We start from the raw sequence: 17,061 nt of genomic DNA on the forward strand, positions 1-17,061 counted from the left end.
CCCCTGACATCTTCTAGGAGCTTCCGTAGCTGGTCACTTTGCAGACAGGTAGCTTGACAGAGGTCTGGGGCAGAGGCTGGGGGCGGTGACAAGTCTCCATGCTTTGCAGGAGCAGTGAGGAGTGAATGAAACAGAGGATGAGAGACCTGTGGCCCAGGGCCTGGTGTGCAGGGACACCAGAGAAAAAAGACATTTCTGTTCCTTCCTTGGCTTCTCTGGAGTCATGTTTTCATGGCTTTGCCATAGTGGCTCTCAGCAATCCCGGAACAGCCTGGTTGATTATCATGTTACCTAACTTTGGGGCAGGGGCAGTATCTGAGTCAACAGAAGCCTCATCTGTCCTGAAGAGAACGAAATCTTCTGGAGGCTTGGAGGCAAGTGCACGGAATTCCTCCCAGGCCGTGCGTAAGGAGGGACAGATGCAGATCCCAGCTACATGGGGTAACCCCGCCCTCACCCACCACCCCAGGGGGCAGTAAGAATGCAGAGTCCCACAAATGCCCCAGCACAGGCAAAAGCAAGAAACACCAGTCCACCTCGGAGGGACAGAACTAGGCCCGAGCCCAAGCAAACCCCCTGCCCGTTAGCTCCGTGAAAGAGAAGAGGAAGAAAACTCCACCAGGCTCAGCCATGCTCTGGGGTGGGGCCGAGGAGCTGAACCCTGGCTGGGATCCCCCTGCCTCCAGGGAATTTTAGTGGAGGCTGGGACTCTTCACTGGGGACCCAGATGCCGGCTTCAGCTCAGGTCCAGGCCCCAGGCCATCTTCCCAAAGCCAGGGCAGAAATGCACTTAGTCGGAGGGCCACGCCAGGTGGGACACTGCTTCTTGGGGGCCAAATCTGAAGCCAAAGTCATGTCCCACACTTTGGGTTCCCCTGGGGGGGATTCAGGGCCCAACAGGAGCCAGCACCTTTGGGTAGCTACAAGCAGGTGTGGAGTTGGTTTCCGGCTGTGGCTCTGCTCTTAAGCGCCTGCCCCATGTGGGAGGGTGACTGTCCCAGTGCGAGATCCCATGCACATCCGAGATCTGTGCAGTCCAGAACAGGGAGAGAAAGCCCAGAGTTGGGAGTGGAAGAGAGAGAGGCCCGTCCAACCCAGACCGAGACTGACCATTGCCATCGGAGACGTACCATTGACTAGGCTGGCCCTCGCACTATCTGCAGCGTTTGCAGCTGCCACACCGTCTGCCGCTGCAGAGGGAGGGTGGGAGGGATGGAAAATGCAGTGTGTCACAATGGAGAAAAGCAACCACGATAAAGACATGAACCCACTGGCGGGAAAACCATGTGACTCTACAGCAACAACAACAAGTCTCCATTAGAAATCAAGAAACTCAAATTTGGGGGTGGAGGTGAAATGTTCCCAGGGAGATGCCACAGGGGTGGGGTTGGTGGGGACTCAGACAATGGAGGGTCTTGAAATAAAACATGGAGGATGAGCAGGGTGATCAGGAGGATGGCATTCTTCCGCGGTGAGGTCTCTACAATGTTGGCCCAATGGGTCGGGTGGGCCCCATGTTGGATGAAGGGGTCTGGCTGCCCATCAGGACCAGGGGGCCCGATGACCAGGAGTCAGCTCAAGCTGTTCAGTGAGGGGTACAGCGTGTGCACCAGCCATGCAGAAGGGCTGTCTGCTACGATGGCCGTCACTGTGTCCTGGTGGACCAGCAGTCAGTGGTGGTGACAGCTGTTAGGATCCTGCCTTCTCTCAGGGCACTTGCCATCACTGGCTCTTCCTGCCCTAACCTGCATACTAAAGATCGCCCTGGTGACCCCCCGGTGAGATAGCCTTCTGTTTAAAAGGTAGCATCAAGCATGTCTCAGTTTGTACACAAGCAAAGGCGCTAGTGAAGTTTTCTTAATTTAGCAATTAAGCATGATTTGAGATGGACAAAATTCACGTCCGTTGCTCTTTCTTGGGGGACTGGGGTTCTGTGGGGAGGAGGAGAAATGAGACCCTGTAGGGTGAGAGATGCTGGTGGGTGAGGCAGACATGTTGTGTGGTGGGGGATGGGAAGCCAGGTGGACTCTGGGGTGTGAGTGGGGGTGTCGGGGTCTTGTGTACTGTGAGGTGTCATATGCTGGTGTGCAGGGCTGAGGGGACTGGGCAGAGCGGGGTGGTACCATATGGTACAGTGAAGTCCCGTAAGGCAAGAGGTGGAGTGAGGTGCTGGTGTGTCCTGCTGGGCTGGCATCCCATGAGGGCACAGAGGGGCATCTGTAATAGGGCCACCTCCCACTGGGTGCTGGTGGTCTAATGTCAGGCCCTGGTGACCAAAGGCTGCAGCTATTTCTAAAAGCCCCTTCTACTCTAAAGGGTGTCTTACTGTACCTGGTAGCTGAAGGCCATCCCCCTTCTTCACACCTGTGTGATGATTTTTGAGACATGTTAATGATGGAGAAGTACACACAGCCTCATCTGCACGCACGCACGCACGCACACACACACACACACAGACACACACACACACACACACACCCAGGTCATTCTGAAATGGGAAATTGCAACTGGCGGGCTCTAAGCTGTCTCCAGTTGAGACAATGGGATGGGGGGATGGGATGGGAGCGGCTGAGCTACTCATGATGGCCTGAGATGCTGGCCCACCTCCTAGGTTTCTTGTGCCACGTCCCCTCTGCATCCCACCTCTTCTCCCTCCATGAAGCTGGATCTTTCAATATTTTGTCTCACTGGTGCATGCTCAGAGAGGGACCTTGACTACACTCCAGGGCCACTGAGACCTGCCTTCCATAGTGGCTTTGCATAAACACAGGTCTGGCTTGTGGGAGCTTCTGGGTGTCCTTGTCCCTGAGTTGAGCCCAGTGAGGCCAAGGAGGTTCATACAGGCCACAGCATCCTGCCCAACTCCCTAAACCCTGTGCCTGGCCTGACCACCCTGGCCACAGATTCTCCCTTGGTATATGGACACTGTCTTGATGCCCCCTGGATGTTCCTGCCAAGATTCTCTCCTCCATTTCAACCTTGGCACCTTTTGCTCTCTCCAGCCTCTTGATTTCCCAGACCACAGCTCAGATCCAGTGTTCCTGCTCGTGAGGGTGCGTGCAGAGTCACAATCTCATCATCTGAGGGGACCCACTGAAAATGGGTTTTGCCCTCAGGAACAAGTAGACTTCAATCCTGACCCAGGCTCTATGCCTGGGTGGCCCCTGAGAGCTGGAGATAGCAGAGTTGCCCCTGAAACCCAGGCAGGGACCATCTGCCCTCTTATCTCTCTTCTTCCCAGGCTCCAGAAGTTCTGGGTGTTGGGGATCTTCCCCTGGAGCTTAGGGAAGAAGATAAAAGACTGAGGATGTGAAAGGGGGCTGACTCGGAGACTGAGTATGGGTGTCAGGTAAGCAGCGGAGTGTGCTGGGGCCCGAAGCCCAGATCTCTGGATTTGGGCCTGGCCTGACAGGACTGGGGTTTTTCACAAGAGCATCCCTTATCTGTCCTGAGAAGCATTTCCTCACAGGCCACACCCACTGCACTGCTGGATTTTTTATTTTCAAGGGGGAGGAAGGATCAGAACTGGGACAAGGTGGCAGCTTGAGGGGGAATCAGAGAGGTGGCCTAGAGCAGTATATTTACAGCCATGCTATTGGCCTTCTTCCCCAGAATATCTACTGCCCACGTATGGGACAAGTCTATGTTGGGTAGCTTTTCAGCTCTGCCTAGTGGAGTTGACAATGGTGGCAGGAATAAACGTCAGTGGGAATTTCTGCTCAATATCAAGGTGATGAGACCTATTCATGCTGGCTGTTTCTGCTGCTTGAAACAGAAGACTCAACCTCATGCTCGGCGTCCTTGGCCTGGCCCCAAGGGGAAGGAGGGGCCTCTGTGACATGACTGGACAAAACAGAGACTGGGACAAGACCCTAGAGATGAAACGGACAGAGCCCACCTGGCCCCAGCAGGGCCTTGAGGATGGAGGCGGCTGTTGGTACAGGGCGTGGACACAGAAGGCACTCAGTAACTATTTTGCTGACTAACAAACAAAAACAACAAAGAAAATGTGGCCTTAAAAGCTCCTCTCCTGGTCTGCAAGGGGGTCGTGCTTACCTTTTTTGTCTTTCTTCTCTTCCTCTTCACCACCAGCCCCCAGCAGGGTAAAGATGATGCCAGTCTGAGAGTTCACACCTACAGCAGTCACCACCATTCGTCCTGAGCCCTCCATCACATGGGTACCTAGAGAAAAGAGCAAAAGCCAAGTTATCATTACATCCTCCAAACTTCTTCCCCAGAGGAGTAGAAGGAATGGTCAGCTCCCAGCTCTTTTGCTACAAAAATTGTAGGGTACCACCTATGGTTAAGGTTCACACTGTATGTGTGTGTGATGGGTTTCTTAAGATGTTTTCACCTCAGGACAGTGCCAGGATGGGCCTGGGGCTGAAGACTGCTGTCCTTCAGTTCTCAGGCCGTCCCAATCATATCCAGGCTCACCACCTATTACCCTGTTCTGGAAGGTCATTTTCTTCCTCTGTCTCCTTCTCCCTCTTCCTTTTCCACCCTAACAGCCCAAGCTGAGGGATACTCTCTCTTTTCCTTATTGATAGTATGTGGAGCCAAACCACATCCTAGTAAAGAGGAGCTAATTGAGGACTGAACACTGCTCAAAATGGGATCCATCTTCCCTCCTTATTTGTGGTTCAGAGGTTTGTGAGTTTGGATGAGAAAAGTATTATGCCTTTGTCTTCACAAACCTCTGACTGCCATTTACCATTTCTTCCCACCATGAATATAGGAATGCTATTGGTGCACCATCACACGCATTACAAAATTCTCAGATTTTTTTTGTATCATTTTTACAGCTTTGCAGATTTTGTGGCTAGTTTTCTCTATTTTTCAACTATTGTGGTTATTAAGCATCCTGATGGATCTTGTTGTTCAGTGTATTAATCAGGAAGCACATATATTTTTATACCACTTATTTTTATACTTCTTTATTTCAACATAATTGGTTTTCCTTGTAATCTAGTATTTTTTTTTCTTTTATTTTCTCTTTTTGGTACCAGGGATTGAACTCAGGGGCACTCAGCCACTGAGCCACATCCCCATCCCTATTTTGTATTTTATTTAGAGACAGAGTCTTACTGAGTTGCTTAGCATCTTGCTTTTGCTGAGGCTGTCTTTGAACTTGTGATCTTCCTGTCTCAGCCTCCTGAGCCACTGGGATTACAGGCATGTTCCACCTCACCCTGCAAAGCTTTATTCTAAGAAGAGGTGGCACTTAACAATGCCACACTTCCCCAGGGGTTCAAGCTGCAAGAAAGATTAAGGACCCCCTTCCCAGAGTTTCAGATTTCTCAAACTAGAATTCTTTCAATGATCTGGAGGGGCAGTTGTAAGGGATGAAGTGGCTATTTTTTTTTTACTGGTGCATTATGATTACATATAATAGTGGGATTCATTTTGAATTCTTTATAGATGTACATAACATAATTTGATAAATCAATTTCATTCCCCATCATGACCTTCCCTCCTCCCTCCCCACCTCTGACTCCCCCCCTCTCCTTTATTGGTCTCTCTCCTATTTTTTTCCCCCTAATGCTGGGGATAGAACTCAGTGCCTTGCACATGCCAGGCAAATGCTCTACCACTGAGCTACATCCCCAGACCCCTCTCCTCTATTTTCATAAGGTCCCTTTTTATACTTTGTTCTCTCTAGCTTCTACATATGAGAAAACATGTGACCCTTGACATACTGAGTCTGACTTATTTTGCTTAACATATAATCTCCAGTTCCATATTTTTTTCTATAAATGACATATTCATTCTTTTTTATGGCTGAATAAAATTCATGGTGTGTATATATTTCTTTACCTGTTCATCTGCTGGTGGAACCTGGGATGGTTACATAACTTGGCTATTGTGAATTGTGATGCCATAAACATGGGTTTGCATGTATTGTTATAGCAAACTGATGCTCCGTATACACAATGGGAGTTCTATTCAGCCTTCAAGAGGAAGGAAATTCTGATACACTTTGAGGACATTGTGCTACATGAAATCAACCAGTCACAAATGGTGGTCCCACTCATGTAAGGTCCCTGAGAGTAGTCAAATTCATAGAGACAGAAAGTAGGATGGGGGTTACCAGGGGTTGGGGAAGAGGAACAGGGAGTTTTAGTTTGGGAAGATGAAAAGTTCCGGAGAGAGACAGTGGTGGTGGCTGCACGAGTGTGAATGTGTTTAATGTCACTGAGTTGGATGGCTGGGCCCAGCCCGGGAAGCTGACAGAATCTACATAAGTGAATTTTTGCTCTCCAGACACCCATTTTCCCCCCTGACTTTAATTTTATCATTCTGGGTAGAAAACTTTCTACAGTGCATCTTGCCCTTCCTTTTTAAATGCAGAAGTTAAGAACTCTGTTCCTGCCTGGTGCCTTGTCTCAGGCCATCCTTATGCTGTGCACACAGTAAGTACCATACGGGGATTTCCAGATGTTGCCCAGGGGAGGCCTTGAGACCTCTATACTGAGGCCCCAACCTCCAGGACTTGCTTCTGGAACTCAATTCTGCTTTTTAAACACTGGGTGCCCCTTCTCCATGTTTTCTGGGTGCAACCTGTCTCTAACACCCTTTCTGTTGATTTCTAATTTGCTTGGGATTTGAAACCCAGGTCAGCAAATTCATTAGAATCTACCTAAAACAGGAGTCCATGTGTTCTGAGCCAGGACCTAAAGCATTTTCCTTATGTGAGAAATCCACTCCCTCTTTTCAAGGGGTTCACCTGCCTCATTCCTTTCCTGCCAGGATTTGTGTAATATCTTGTGTGTGTGTGTGCATCTGTGCACTTGCATGCCTGTGCATGTGTGAATGTGTGCTACACTAGCACCTTGGCACGAAGATCTTAGGGTCTTAAAGTGCTCTGCTGAGAGGCAGACAGACACCATCCAGTGTGCTCCCTGAAGGCAGGAGAACGTCTTCCTGTCCTGACACAGATGTGGGAGTCACATCATGAAGGTGTACACATTGGGCAGGAGGCCCAGTGAGCTGTCAAGAACTCAGATTCTCAGGTGGGAGAATTCCCAGGACAGGAATCTCATGCAGAGAATGCGGGGGGAGGGGGGTAACCCCGAATGAGTCCAGATGCTGACTCTGGGCCGAGCAGGCTGGCCTGCTGACTTCCCATCTCAGGTCGATGCAGGAGCCACCCAGTCCTCACGAGGCCCCATGTCAGGACCTTGGTCATTGAAACAATGTCTGACAAAACACTTTCTGTGACGGCTTGTGTAGGGCTGTTGCCTACCACCACTCGACCAACAAGGAAACTGACATCATGTAGGGGAGAGGGGGTCACTGGAAACTTCAAAAGAGGGAAAGAGTCACACGCGGTTGCACTTACAGAGTGGAGACGGCAGTGACAGCAACCCAGCTAGACAACACCTACTGCGTGGCAGGCACAGTGCTACCCAAAGTGAGCAATTATATCACGTGATGCTCACGCTGGCCCTCAATTGATGCAGGAGGAAACTTCGGTTGTTGGGGGGGGAGGTGGCTTGTCCAGGGTCCCTGGCAAGGGGCAGAGCCAGGATCTGAAGTCTCTGCCTGTTGTCTTGGTCACACGGAACTCTACCCAGGAGACAAGGCCTCAGTAGCTGGGTTTCCAACATGTGAGTAAAGAAAGTTGGCTGAGAAATGAAGGTGCCGGTCCTCTGGCTTGGGTGGTGACAGGGAGGGCTGCCCTTCACCTCCCAGCACAGATGATGGAAAAAGATTCAGGGGGCCAGTTTCCACCATGATAATCAGACCTCAAATCACCTTCTAATCTAATCGCTCCCATTGCAGCAGAGAACTGGTCGCTCTGCGTCCGTATCTGGAGGCAGGAGGGGGGAGGAGGAAGCCAGAGGCTGGCTTGGGGTGAAGTCGAGCACAGCGGGGTCCTCTGGGGCCTGGCACTAGATGGGAGCAGGGGGGCTGAAGGTCTCCACCTTCCCCCTCTGGTCCTCTCTCCTCTGTGTTCCAGCAGTCCCCCAGATGCCACTCTGACCAGTGTCCCCCAACTCAGGTACCCTGCTGAGGGTTTAGGTGGCTCCCTGAGATCCAAAGCACTCCGTCAGCACCCTGGGATCACGCCCCAAGCCTTCTCTGGCCCTTTACCACCGACTCCTGCTGTGTGGCTTTCTTCCTAGGAGAATACACAGCTCCCTGGCCTTTGTGTCCAGCCCCCTGCCTCTGCTCATACAAGGATGCCATTCCCTCACCTCTTGGCCCCCATCTCCTCCTCAAGGCTCAGGATGAATGTCCCTTCCCTAGGGGGCCCTCCCTGACTCCCATGAGAGGATTTCCTCTCCCTCTTCTGAACCAGCTCTGTGGCCTTCCTTGGGGTACCCCCTGGCCTGGCTCCCCAGGGAGCCCCGGGCAGGTAGGGCCTGTGCACATCTCCCCCAGGGGCCTCCTCAGCAGAGCCTGGGGTGCAGCTGCCACTGTAGCCCCTTCCTTGGGGACCTCCTTTTTTGGTATCTCCCATGGTGGGCAGCACTACAGTGGAGAATATACGCCCTCCTCCCAATCCACTGTGTGGTCTTACAAAGGCCACCTTAGTCCTGCTTTGCCCCCTGCTTCCCACACCTCCCTGGGTGGTACCCTTGTCCTCCTGCCAGAGGAGGAATGGCATAAACCAGCCTGTGCTCCCCAGGCTCTTCCCGATCAGCTCTGGAAGTCCCTTGCAGGGGGCGATGCTTGACACCAAGGCTCTAATGTCGGGACAAGAGGCCTGGAGCTTAAGGTCAGCTGACTCCATCTCTCAGAGGAAGAACAGCAGGGTCTCTGCAGAAGGGCAGAGGTGAGAGCCCTTTGGATATGGTGCCCTTGCAGCAGGACCTCACTGTGCGTGCGTGGTCCCTTGGACACTGCTCTGCAGCCCCTACCTCTCCTCACTACCCAGGGAGCCCCTCGGAGCACACAGCACGGGGTGGGGGGGCGTGGACAGAAGGCCCTGGGCTGGAGAGCTAGTCTGGTGTCTGATTCTGATTTGCTGAGGGGCCTACGCCAGCCCCTCGCCTCTCTGGGCCTCCGTTTTGTCCTCTGTGAAATGGGAGGGTTCTGGTCGAGGTCACTACCTCTCAGCCACGGTGAAAGGGCATTCTGGGAAATTCCAGGCAAAGGTAGGAGGGGCCCGTGTGACAGCAGTGGGACATGTGGCAGACACTCAGGGCTCACGAAGGCAGGGTGACAGCGTTGCAAGCTTGGTGTTCCTAGCATTTAGCGGGGAGGGAGGGAGGAAGAGAAGGCATATTAACTGAGCACTCACTACGTGCCACAGACAGTCCAGTGGCTCTTCCTACTTCATGAGGTCATGTGAGGGCAGAGCTGGGATGGGCAGCCCAAGGGGGAGCTGGAGGCGGAGCAGCGGGGACCTGGGTCAGCCAGCCGTGGAGGGGGTGACTCCCATCCGCCAATGAGAGAAAGAGGAGCCCAAGGCCAGTCGGGCCTGGAACCCAGAGCTCCTTGACCTCTTGGTTTGGCCCCTGAGCCTGTCTTTGCCCAGGGAGAAGGGAGAAGCAGCCCCATCTCCTAAAGGGCCTCCTTGGGTGAAGAGAGATCATGAGAAGGGAGAGGTCAACTCGAGGGCTTAGGATTCCCCTCCTGGCACAAGCACCAAGCTGTGTCAAGAGGATCCCCTGCCCAGTCACCCTTGTCCCACCCCATTGTTATTAATGCAGCTGGCAAAACGTCCCCTTCACAACAGCCCTATGAGGCAGGTTTTGGTGCAAACGCAAGCCCACCTCCCTCTGCCCACCTGTGGCCTCTCTGGCTCAGAGAGGCTGAGTGACGGCCCAGAGTCACACAGCAGCAAACAGCGGAGCTGGGACTTGGACCCGTGCTCTATCCACTACACCCCGCTGCCGCTCATGGAGAAGAGGCAGGGTAGTGTAATGGAGAGAGTGCGGGCCGAGTGGCAGACAGGGCCTTCTGCTGTCACGGTGTCGTCTTAGGCTCCCTGAGGTGGTGGCCCTGGTGGCAGGTCCGGCTCTCTGCTTGGCCTGGCCTTCCACTTGGCGGGGTGGGCAGCAGGCATGGGAGGTGGGCAGAGTCCCCCGAGGGCTTACTGATGTCTTGTGCAACCTTGTGCTGTCACCACTCTGGCTGGGGGGTGACGGAGGCTGGTGGGGGTCCTGCCTATGGGATGCTCCCCAACCCTGGCCCCCGGCTGCAGCCCCCTCCTCTGATACCCAGATGCTGTCTACTGTCTTGGTGCAAGGGCTTCCGATGGGCCACGCTGCAGGGTGACAGTCCGTGAGGACCCTGGAGGTGAGCTGGGCTTGGGCAGATCCCAGGGCTGGGGGGACCCAGGGGCGGGGTTCATCTCCAGCTCTGCCTCTGCCCCCTGTGTGGTCTGACACCCCTTCCCTGGGTGTCAGTTTCTTCAGCTTCAATTTGGGACAAGACCAGGGTTCTCTAGGGGATATTTGAATCCCCTGAAATGCTGCAAAATCCCAAGTCTGGACATCTCTTTCTTGTAAGAGGGATCATTGCTTCCGGAGGAACTCTCATGGGGGTCATGATCGACAAGCATTCATAAAAATAAAAATAACCAAAAACCAAGATAAAACACTGGTCTTTCATAATAAGTCAAAGCAAAGATGAGGGGCTGTTTCAAGTTCAGGGGGGGCTGGAGAGACAAGAGAGATTTCAAGAGTCCTGCAGGCCTGCTGGGTGTACATGTATAATCCCAGCGACTCAGGAGGCTGAGGCAGGAGGATTGCAAGTTTGAGGCCAGCCTCAGTAACTTAGCAGGGCCCTGAGCAATTTAGTGAGACCCTGTCTCAAAAATGAAAAATATAAAGGGCTGGGGATATGGCTCAGTGGTAAAGCACCCCTGGGTTAAATCCCTGGTACCAAAAAAAAAAAAAATGTCCTGCAGGCCCTGCATCCCATACCCTGTGCTGGCCTGGGACAGGGACAATCAGTGGAATGTGACTGCGGATGTTCATTAGGGAATAATTTCTTATCAATGTCAAGTTTTTTGATTGTGACGGCTGTGGCATGGTCACTTATGGGGATATCGTAGTTCTTGGCAGTCCCCCTGCAGGGCTGAGGGAGAAGGGCCACACCCCTGCAGGAGGGGAGAGACTGAACGGGAGCCCATCACTACGACCATACCCGGGTTCTCCTTGTACCATTTTTTGCCACGTTTCTGGAAATTTAAAATGGTCTTAAAATACAAAGCTGAGAAAATAAATAGACCCAGGTCAGAGTTTGCTCTCCAGGGACCATCTGTTGTTTGACCACATGAAAAAATTAGAATTCCGTCAATTCCCCAAACACTGGGGGACAGTGCGTGAACATCTGGATTTCTGGTTCTTGCCAAGTGAGCTCTGTGGCCACCCAGGGTGGTGCCCGGGGCAGCTGTGTTCTTGCTGGGCTTTCCCACAGATGTGGGGTCGGAGAGTCCTGAACCTTCCTCCCCCTGGCCAGTCTGCAGATATGTGGGACACGGGCTTGCACAGGACTGTCCGTCATGGGGGACAGTGCGTGACTGCCTGAGCCTTCCCACTGCACGCAGCACCCCAGGCCTCTGGCATTTGGAAAGGACAGTCACCTCCATTCATGCCTGTGGTCCCCACAGTGGCCCTGCAGGGTAAGTGACAGGTGTCATTGCACAGGCACAGACATGGAGGCTCAGGGGGGTGAGGGCCCTGCTCGGGGTCACAGGCCAAGTGCGGCTGGGACAACTGACTGGAACTGGAGTGTTCTTTGCCTTCTGTAAAGCAAACCAATGTGTCGGACGTCCCTAGGGGGTGTCTGAAGCACCATGAGGACCCTGTGAGTGCACCCAGACTTGTCCCTCTGTTTCTCAAGGGCTCAGCATGGCCTCTTTGCAGAGGTAAGGGGCTGATGGCTTCTGGTCATTCTCAACAATTAGCCTCCACATTTGTTCTGCAGCGGGTCAGGGCCTGGGGAAGACGGCAACCAGGAAGACCCGCCCCTGGAAGATGCTGGAGTCGGGAGGACCTGCAGGGTGGAGTGGAGTGGGCAGCCCAGAGGGGCGGGAAAGGGCAGATATTGAGATAAAGAAGACAGGGCGAAGGATACTTCTGAAGACTGCATACGTCCACACAACCTCTCCCACTGGGGTTACCAACCCATTTTAGACATGAGGAAATGGAGGCCCAGAGAGGGTAAGAAGATTGTCTGGAGTCTCCAGCCAAGGAGGGCAGATACGGGGTAGGAACCCAGGACTGTTTTACCCCCAAGTCCAGGCTCCCCTTTGGGGACAGGGAAAGGAAACAACAAGCATCTTAAATAGCTCTGTGCCAGCATGATGCTAGGGACTCCACCTCCATCTTATCACTAGTGCCATCGCTATCAGCCTCAAAGGTAAAACGAGGCTCAGAGAAGTGAAGCAACATGCCTGAGGCCACACAGCCAATTCATCTCAGAGTGTAGGAATGGTTAAGCTGGACCCGGTTCTCAGTTTTTTCTGTGATTCCACACAGCTTCTTTCTCCTGGGAGGCCTGAAATGAGGCTGGGCATGACCTCCCGACAGGCTTGGGCTCAGAACTCCTGGAGGTTGGACCTGTCTAGCAGAAGGACTGGTGCAGGAGCATACCATGGCCAGGACCGTCTGTTATGGCCAAGGATGGAAAAAGGCCCCTAAAAGTGAGATTAGTTAGACCTGGTCGGGGGGATGGGATCATAGTGGATTTTGTTTATCTGAGATGGTTTCTGCAGTGCAAAACATAGTCCACCTTACAGGGCTGTGCCCAAATGGGCCAAGCACAATGTGGAATGGTGGGGGCTAAAAGATGCACCCAGGCAGAAAGGGGGTGATCCCAGAGGGCAGTGGGGGTCAGGGAAGTCTTCGCGGGGGAGGTGAGTGGATGGTCAGGAGATCTATGAGCAAAAAGGAGGGCAAAGGAACATCTGGGACAAGGGTCTGTCCTTAAAGGCAGGTCAGAGGGAACCAATCAGGTGGCACTGCAGGGAGGTACAGGGTGAGGGGGGGGGACGGTGAGCCTCTGCCTTCAGGGCTGAAAGGGACATCAAATGCAGTGCCCTCTCAGTGGCCATTTCACGGCCCAAGCTCATACTCAGTGACAGGGAACTCACTGCCCTGCGGACAGCCTCTGTTGTCCCTGAACAATTCAGAATGTTCTAGAATCATTCTCTTTCCATTTACACTCCTTCCTAAGAGGCCAATTATACCCCTTCTGTTCCCTGGGAGCCTGGGCGGCCATCTGCCTTGGACCCTCCTGGAAACTGGGTTTCTGGTCACCAGGCTGCAGGCTCACCTGCGCCCTGGGGTGATTCTGGGGATCCCGACTCCGCCCTCCCTGCGCTCATGGGCTCTGAGCTCGCTGGGCACACTTCCCACAATGCACCAGGACAGACATGCAGGCCAGGTGGCCAGAAACCTGCCAGGTCCCCAGCCTTCCGGGGGCAGTGTAAACTGTGGAGCCCCCCGGGCTGGTCAGCACCCCTCCTGACCTCCCCAGGAGGACACCCCGACGCCCTGGCGGGTACCTCCTGACAGGCAGAGGCTAGAGCCTCCCCCTCCTGCGTGGTCTTCCAGCTAACTGGACAGATCAAGACCAAAGCCTGGGTTCAACATGGGCTCAGGGACTCAAAGTGGCTTCCTGGGTCACCTCTCTGTCGTCTCCCTGCTCACAAGCCACCTGCTCCTGAGCCGACACCAGCCTGAGATTCACAGGACTCACCCAGATCCCTACGGAGACCTGGAGGGCTCTGTATTTGTCCCCAGTCCCCAATCCTGCCCCACCCAGAGGGGAGGAGCCTCCAGGGTCTAAGGGCCCCTAGGCCTCAGCTCTCTTGTGGGATCCCTGGGCCTCCGGGGGCTTCTGGCTCCCCAGAGACATCCACAGCCCCTCCCCAGTTACGAGGCTTCTCCTTGGCAGGTAGAAGGGACGCAGAGATGGAGAGATGCTCCCCAAGCCACTGGGATCCCCCACAGCTCCCCACAGCTCCTCTTTTGTCTCCTGCCCTGGTTTTCTCCTCTGCCTTCAACACTCTTGAGGATTTGGTCTTTCTGCTGCCTTTGGGCCCTCTGGTCTCTGCTCAGAGGCTCCGTGGCCTGTGATTCACCTGGGCTGGCTGCCTGGCTCCCTGTCCATCTCTGTGCATCTGTCTTTTCCAGGGTCTCTCTGCACCTGTGCCGACCTCTTTGGCTGGTTTGTGATGCTGTCAAGCCAGCGATTCTGGACATTTTCTCTCCCGGGGCCTCTGCCAGCATCCTCCCTTCCCACTCCTTCTCCAAACTCTCCGGAACCTTCATTGCCCATCCACACAGGCCCATGCCTCCCTGCGGCTCTCGCGGAACAGATGACTCACCCAGATGCTTCCCCCAAGGATGCTCGCCTTGCCAACCACCTTATCCCAGAGGTCAGTGCCAGGGCCGAGGGGCTGTGACCATCTCTTGAGCTCTCATGTGACCCTGTGTTCCAAGAGGGTACTTAGGACCTTCCGTGGTTGCTCATTCAGACCCCAGGGCCTTTGCACTGCTGTTCCTCTGTCATGGATGACGTTTTCAGGGTTCCACTTTTACAAAGCCCCTCAGAGAGGCCTTCCCTGAGCCGCTGAGGTTCCGACCCCCTTCCTCAGGGCCTCTTTCTCACTACAAGGGTATGTCTTCATCTAATAAATCATTGTCTAAAATAAAGTCACCTACTTGTTCCTTTATTGGCTGTCTTTGTCACTAGACTCTCAGCTCCAGGATGGAAGGGACCTTATTTGTCCCTTGCACATGGTCGGTGCTTACTAGATGTTGGATGGATAAATTCTGGATAAATCAATTCCTCATCCTCAGTCTCACTCCTTTCTACGACCCTACCTACCCTACAGACCTGTGCATCTTCTCGGCTTTGCACATGCTCATCTCGGCTGGGAGGGCCCTTTCTCCACAATGGGGCTCGGTGAGCTCCTACTCAGCCTTCAGAACCCAGCTCAACACCACCTCCTCTGGATGCTTGGCTCCTCTCCTGGCTTTCACGTCTACTGTGGAACAGCTAGTTGTAGGTCTGTTCCCCCAAGTCCATCCGGGCGGGGGCTCCCCAGGGCAGAGGCTGGGTCTGAATCTGTTTGTGGGCATCCCTGTGCTCAGCCTGAGCCTGTGCTGGACCACAAGGCCGTTTGGTTTCTCTGCAGGGAGCGTGTGTTACCTGGCCAGCGCCTCATCTGTGCAGAGTCTCCCCACCCCTTTTCTTGTCCCCTAGAAGCCACAGTAACCTTAGAAAAAATGCAACTGTGATCAGCCCCTTCTTAAAATGATCCCGCCATCCCCATCACAGTCAGAATAATTCCCAGGTTTTTGATGCTGAGGCCTGACCTCTGGCCCCTCCACTTCTCCGTTTTGCTCACCATCCTCCGGTGTGGTCCTGCCTCTGGGCCTTCATCTTGCTGTTCCCTCTGCCTGGCAGCCCTGTCTCTTGGGGGAGTGACAGGCTGGCTCTTCCTCACCCGGCTCAGCTCACATGTTGGCCTCTACGAGAGGCTGTCCCTGACCTCTCCACACCCCATCCTCATGTCCCGCTGGCTTTCTTCATACACCTGTCACTCCGGGCATGTCCACCTGGCCTCCCTCTCTCAATTCGCCACAGGCTCCGCAGGACTGGCCTTGCCTGCCTCAGCCACTGCGGCAGCCCCAGCACCCACCGTGGGGGGGCCAGGAGCACACTAAGGGTCCGCAAAGATTGTCACCAGATGGATTCTTTCTCATGCCTGATGAGAAAGCGTTGGTGTTTGGCTTTTGAGTAATCCAAGTCACTAGAAGGTACGTTCCACGGGACGAGGGGTCACTTTGAAGTGACTGTGACAAGGTTGACTTTCTGCACTGCGCCAGCCCCAGGGTTCAGAGCATCGCCAGGTGCCCAGGAGGCTCACTGTTTAGTTTCCTGGGGTGAAGGGACGGCCTTCTCATTGAGGCCTGAGCTTCAGAGAGCCCAGAGGCCAGGACCAAGGTCCCTTGAGCTCCTTTGGCCTCATGAAGGGGACACTCGGGCATCGCCCTCCTTGTGGGGGTGGGAACCAGCCCACTGTGGGGCCGCAGCTCACCTGACAGCAGCATGGGGTCTTTGTCCACGGACTTGCGCACCTGGTCAGACTCCCCTGTCAGGGAGCTTTCGTCGATCTTGAGGTCATTGCCCTGGATGAAGAGGCCGTCTGCAGGGAGGAGGTCACCTGGTGGAGGAAGGGCAGGGGAGGTGGTCAGAGAGACTGGGACAGTCCATGGTGCGGGAAGGTTCTCTGCTGAGGACCGGATGCCTAGAGCTCCCAGGGTGCCTGAACCAAGATGGCGCCCACCACAGGCCGAGGTCTAGCTCAGGACTGGGGCCAGGTGAATGGTGCAAGGTCTGGGGAGCAGAGGTTGGGCCCAGTGATACTGCAAACACAAATGGGCAGGTACTTCACAAAGTGCTTCTCTTGGCCTGGCCTGGAGTGGGAGCCCAGGTGGTTTTCTCCATGGTTCACTCTTTTCCAGTCTCAGCCAGGCTTGGGGGAGATTCTTTCGGCTGAGACCAGTCTGACTTGGGTAGGCTGAGGGGATCCCCAACCAAGGCACCTCATCCGGGGGGGAATCAAGCCCTCTCAGCTGAGGGAGGAGGGACGTTCCTGTCCCTGCCCCATGGTCTGCCTCTACTTACCCAGAACATATCTAGTCAGACTCTCTTTGGTGGCTCCTGCCCACTTTCCCGCTGGTAGTATTATAGGACCAGAATATTTGCTCATCTACTCCTGCTTCCTCTATCACCTCCGCTAGCCAGCGACCTTCCACCATAGCCAAACCAGGGATGGGAAATAGAGCTCATCTCACAAACCCACTGGGAGTAGAAATGGTCCCTGGAATGTTGTGTTGAGAAGGCTTCAGAGCTGTCCCCAGTCTCTGGGCTGTGATCACTTGGTAATATCTGCTACGGGTGGGAGTTTGGACAGAAGGGATACATGTGCCAAGTACTTGCCGTTTCTGATCTAAATGGATTCTGGGGTCCCATCTCTTGTAGGATTTCAAGGACCCTGGAGCACAGCCTGGCTTGGGATGTGTTCAGGGACCCTTCCCTGGTTCAGCCTCTCTCTGCCCCTGCCTGGCCTGCCCCACCTCTGTC

The 17,061-nt window shown here is 54.1% G+C and overlaps 2 protein-coding genes across 2 annotated transcripts in view; both read right to left on the reverse strand.

Annotated features, from left to right (window-relative positions):
• Cidec (cell death inducing DFFA like effector c) overlaps window positions 1-17,061 on the reverse strand; it is a 554,473-nt gene that overhangs the window by 369,733 nt on the left and 167,679 nt on the right. The gene's annotated exons all lie outside the window — the stretch shown is intronic.
• Window positions 1-17,061, reverse strand: part of Atp2b2 (ATPase plasma membrane Ca2+ transporting 2) — a 207,502-nt gene that overhangs the window by 53,553 nt on the left and 136,888 nt on the right. The window contains exons 6-9 of the mRNA XM_071605956.1: window positions 16,013-16,138; window positions 4,057-4,182; window positions 2,332-2,364; window positions 1,131-1,190 (exon numbers count right to left, since the gene is read on the reverse strand). Coding sequence (XP_071462057.1) covers window positions 1,131-1,190; window positions 2,332-2,364; window positions 4,057-4,182; window positions 16,013-16,138 — 345 coding nt within the window. The remainder of the gene's footprint in view (window positions 1-1,130; window positions 1,191-2,331; window positions 2,365-4,056; window positions 4,183-16,012; window positions 16,139-17,061) is intronic.

This window comes from Marmota flaviventris, chromosome 20, assembly GCF_047511675.1.
Source record: "Marmota flaviventris isolate mMarFla1 chromosome 20, mMarFla1.hap1, whole genome shotgun sequence".
NCBI lineage: Eukaryota > Metazoa > Chordata > Mammalia > Rodentia > Sciuridae > Marmota > Marmota flaviventris.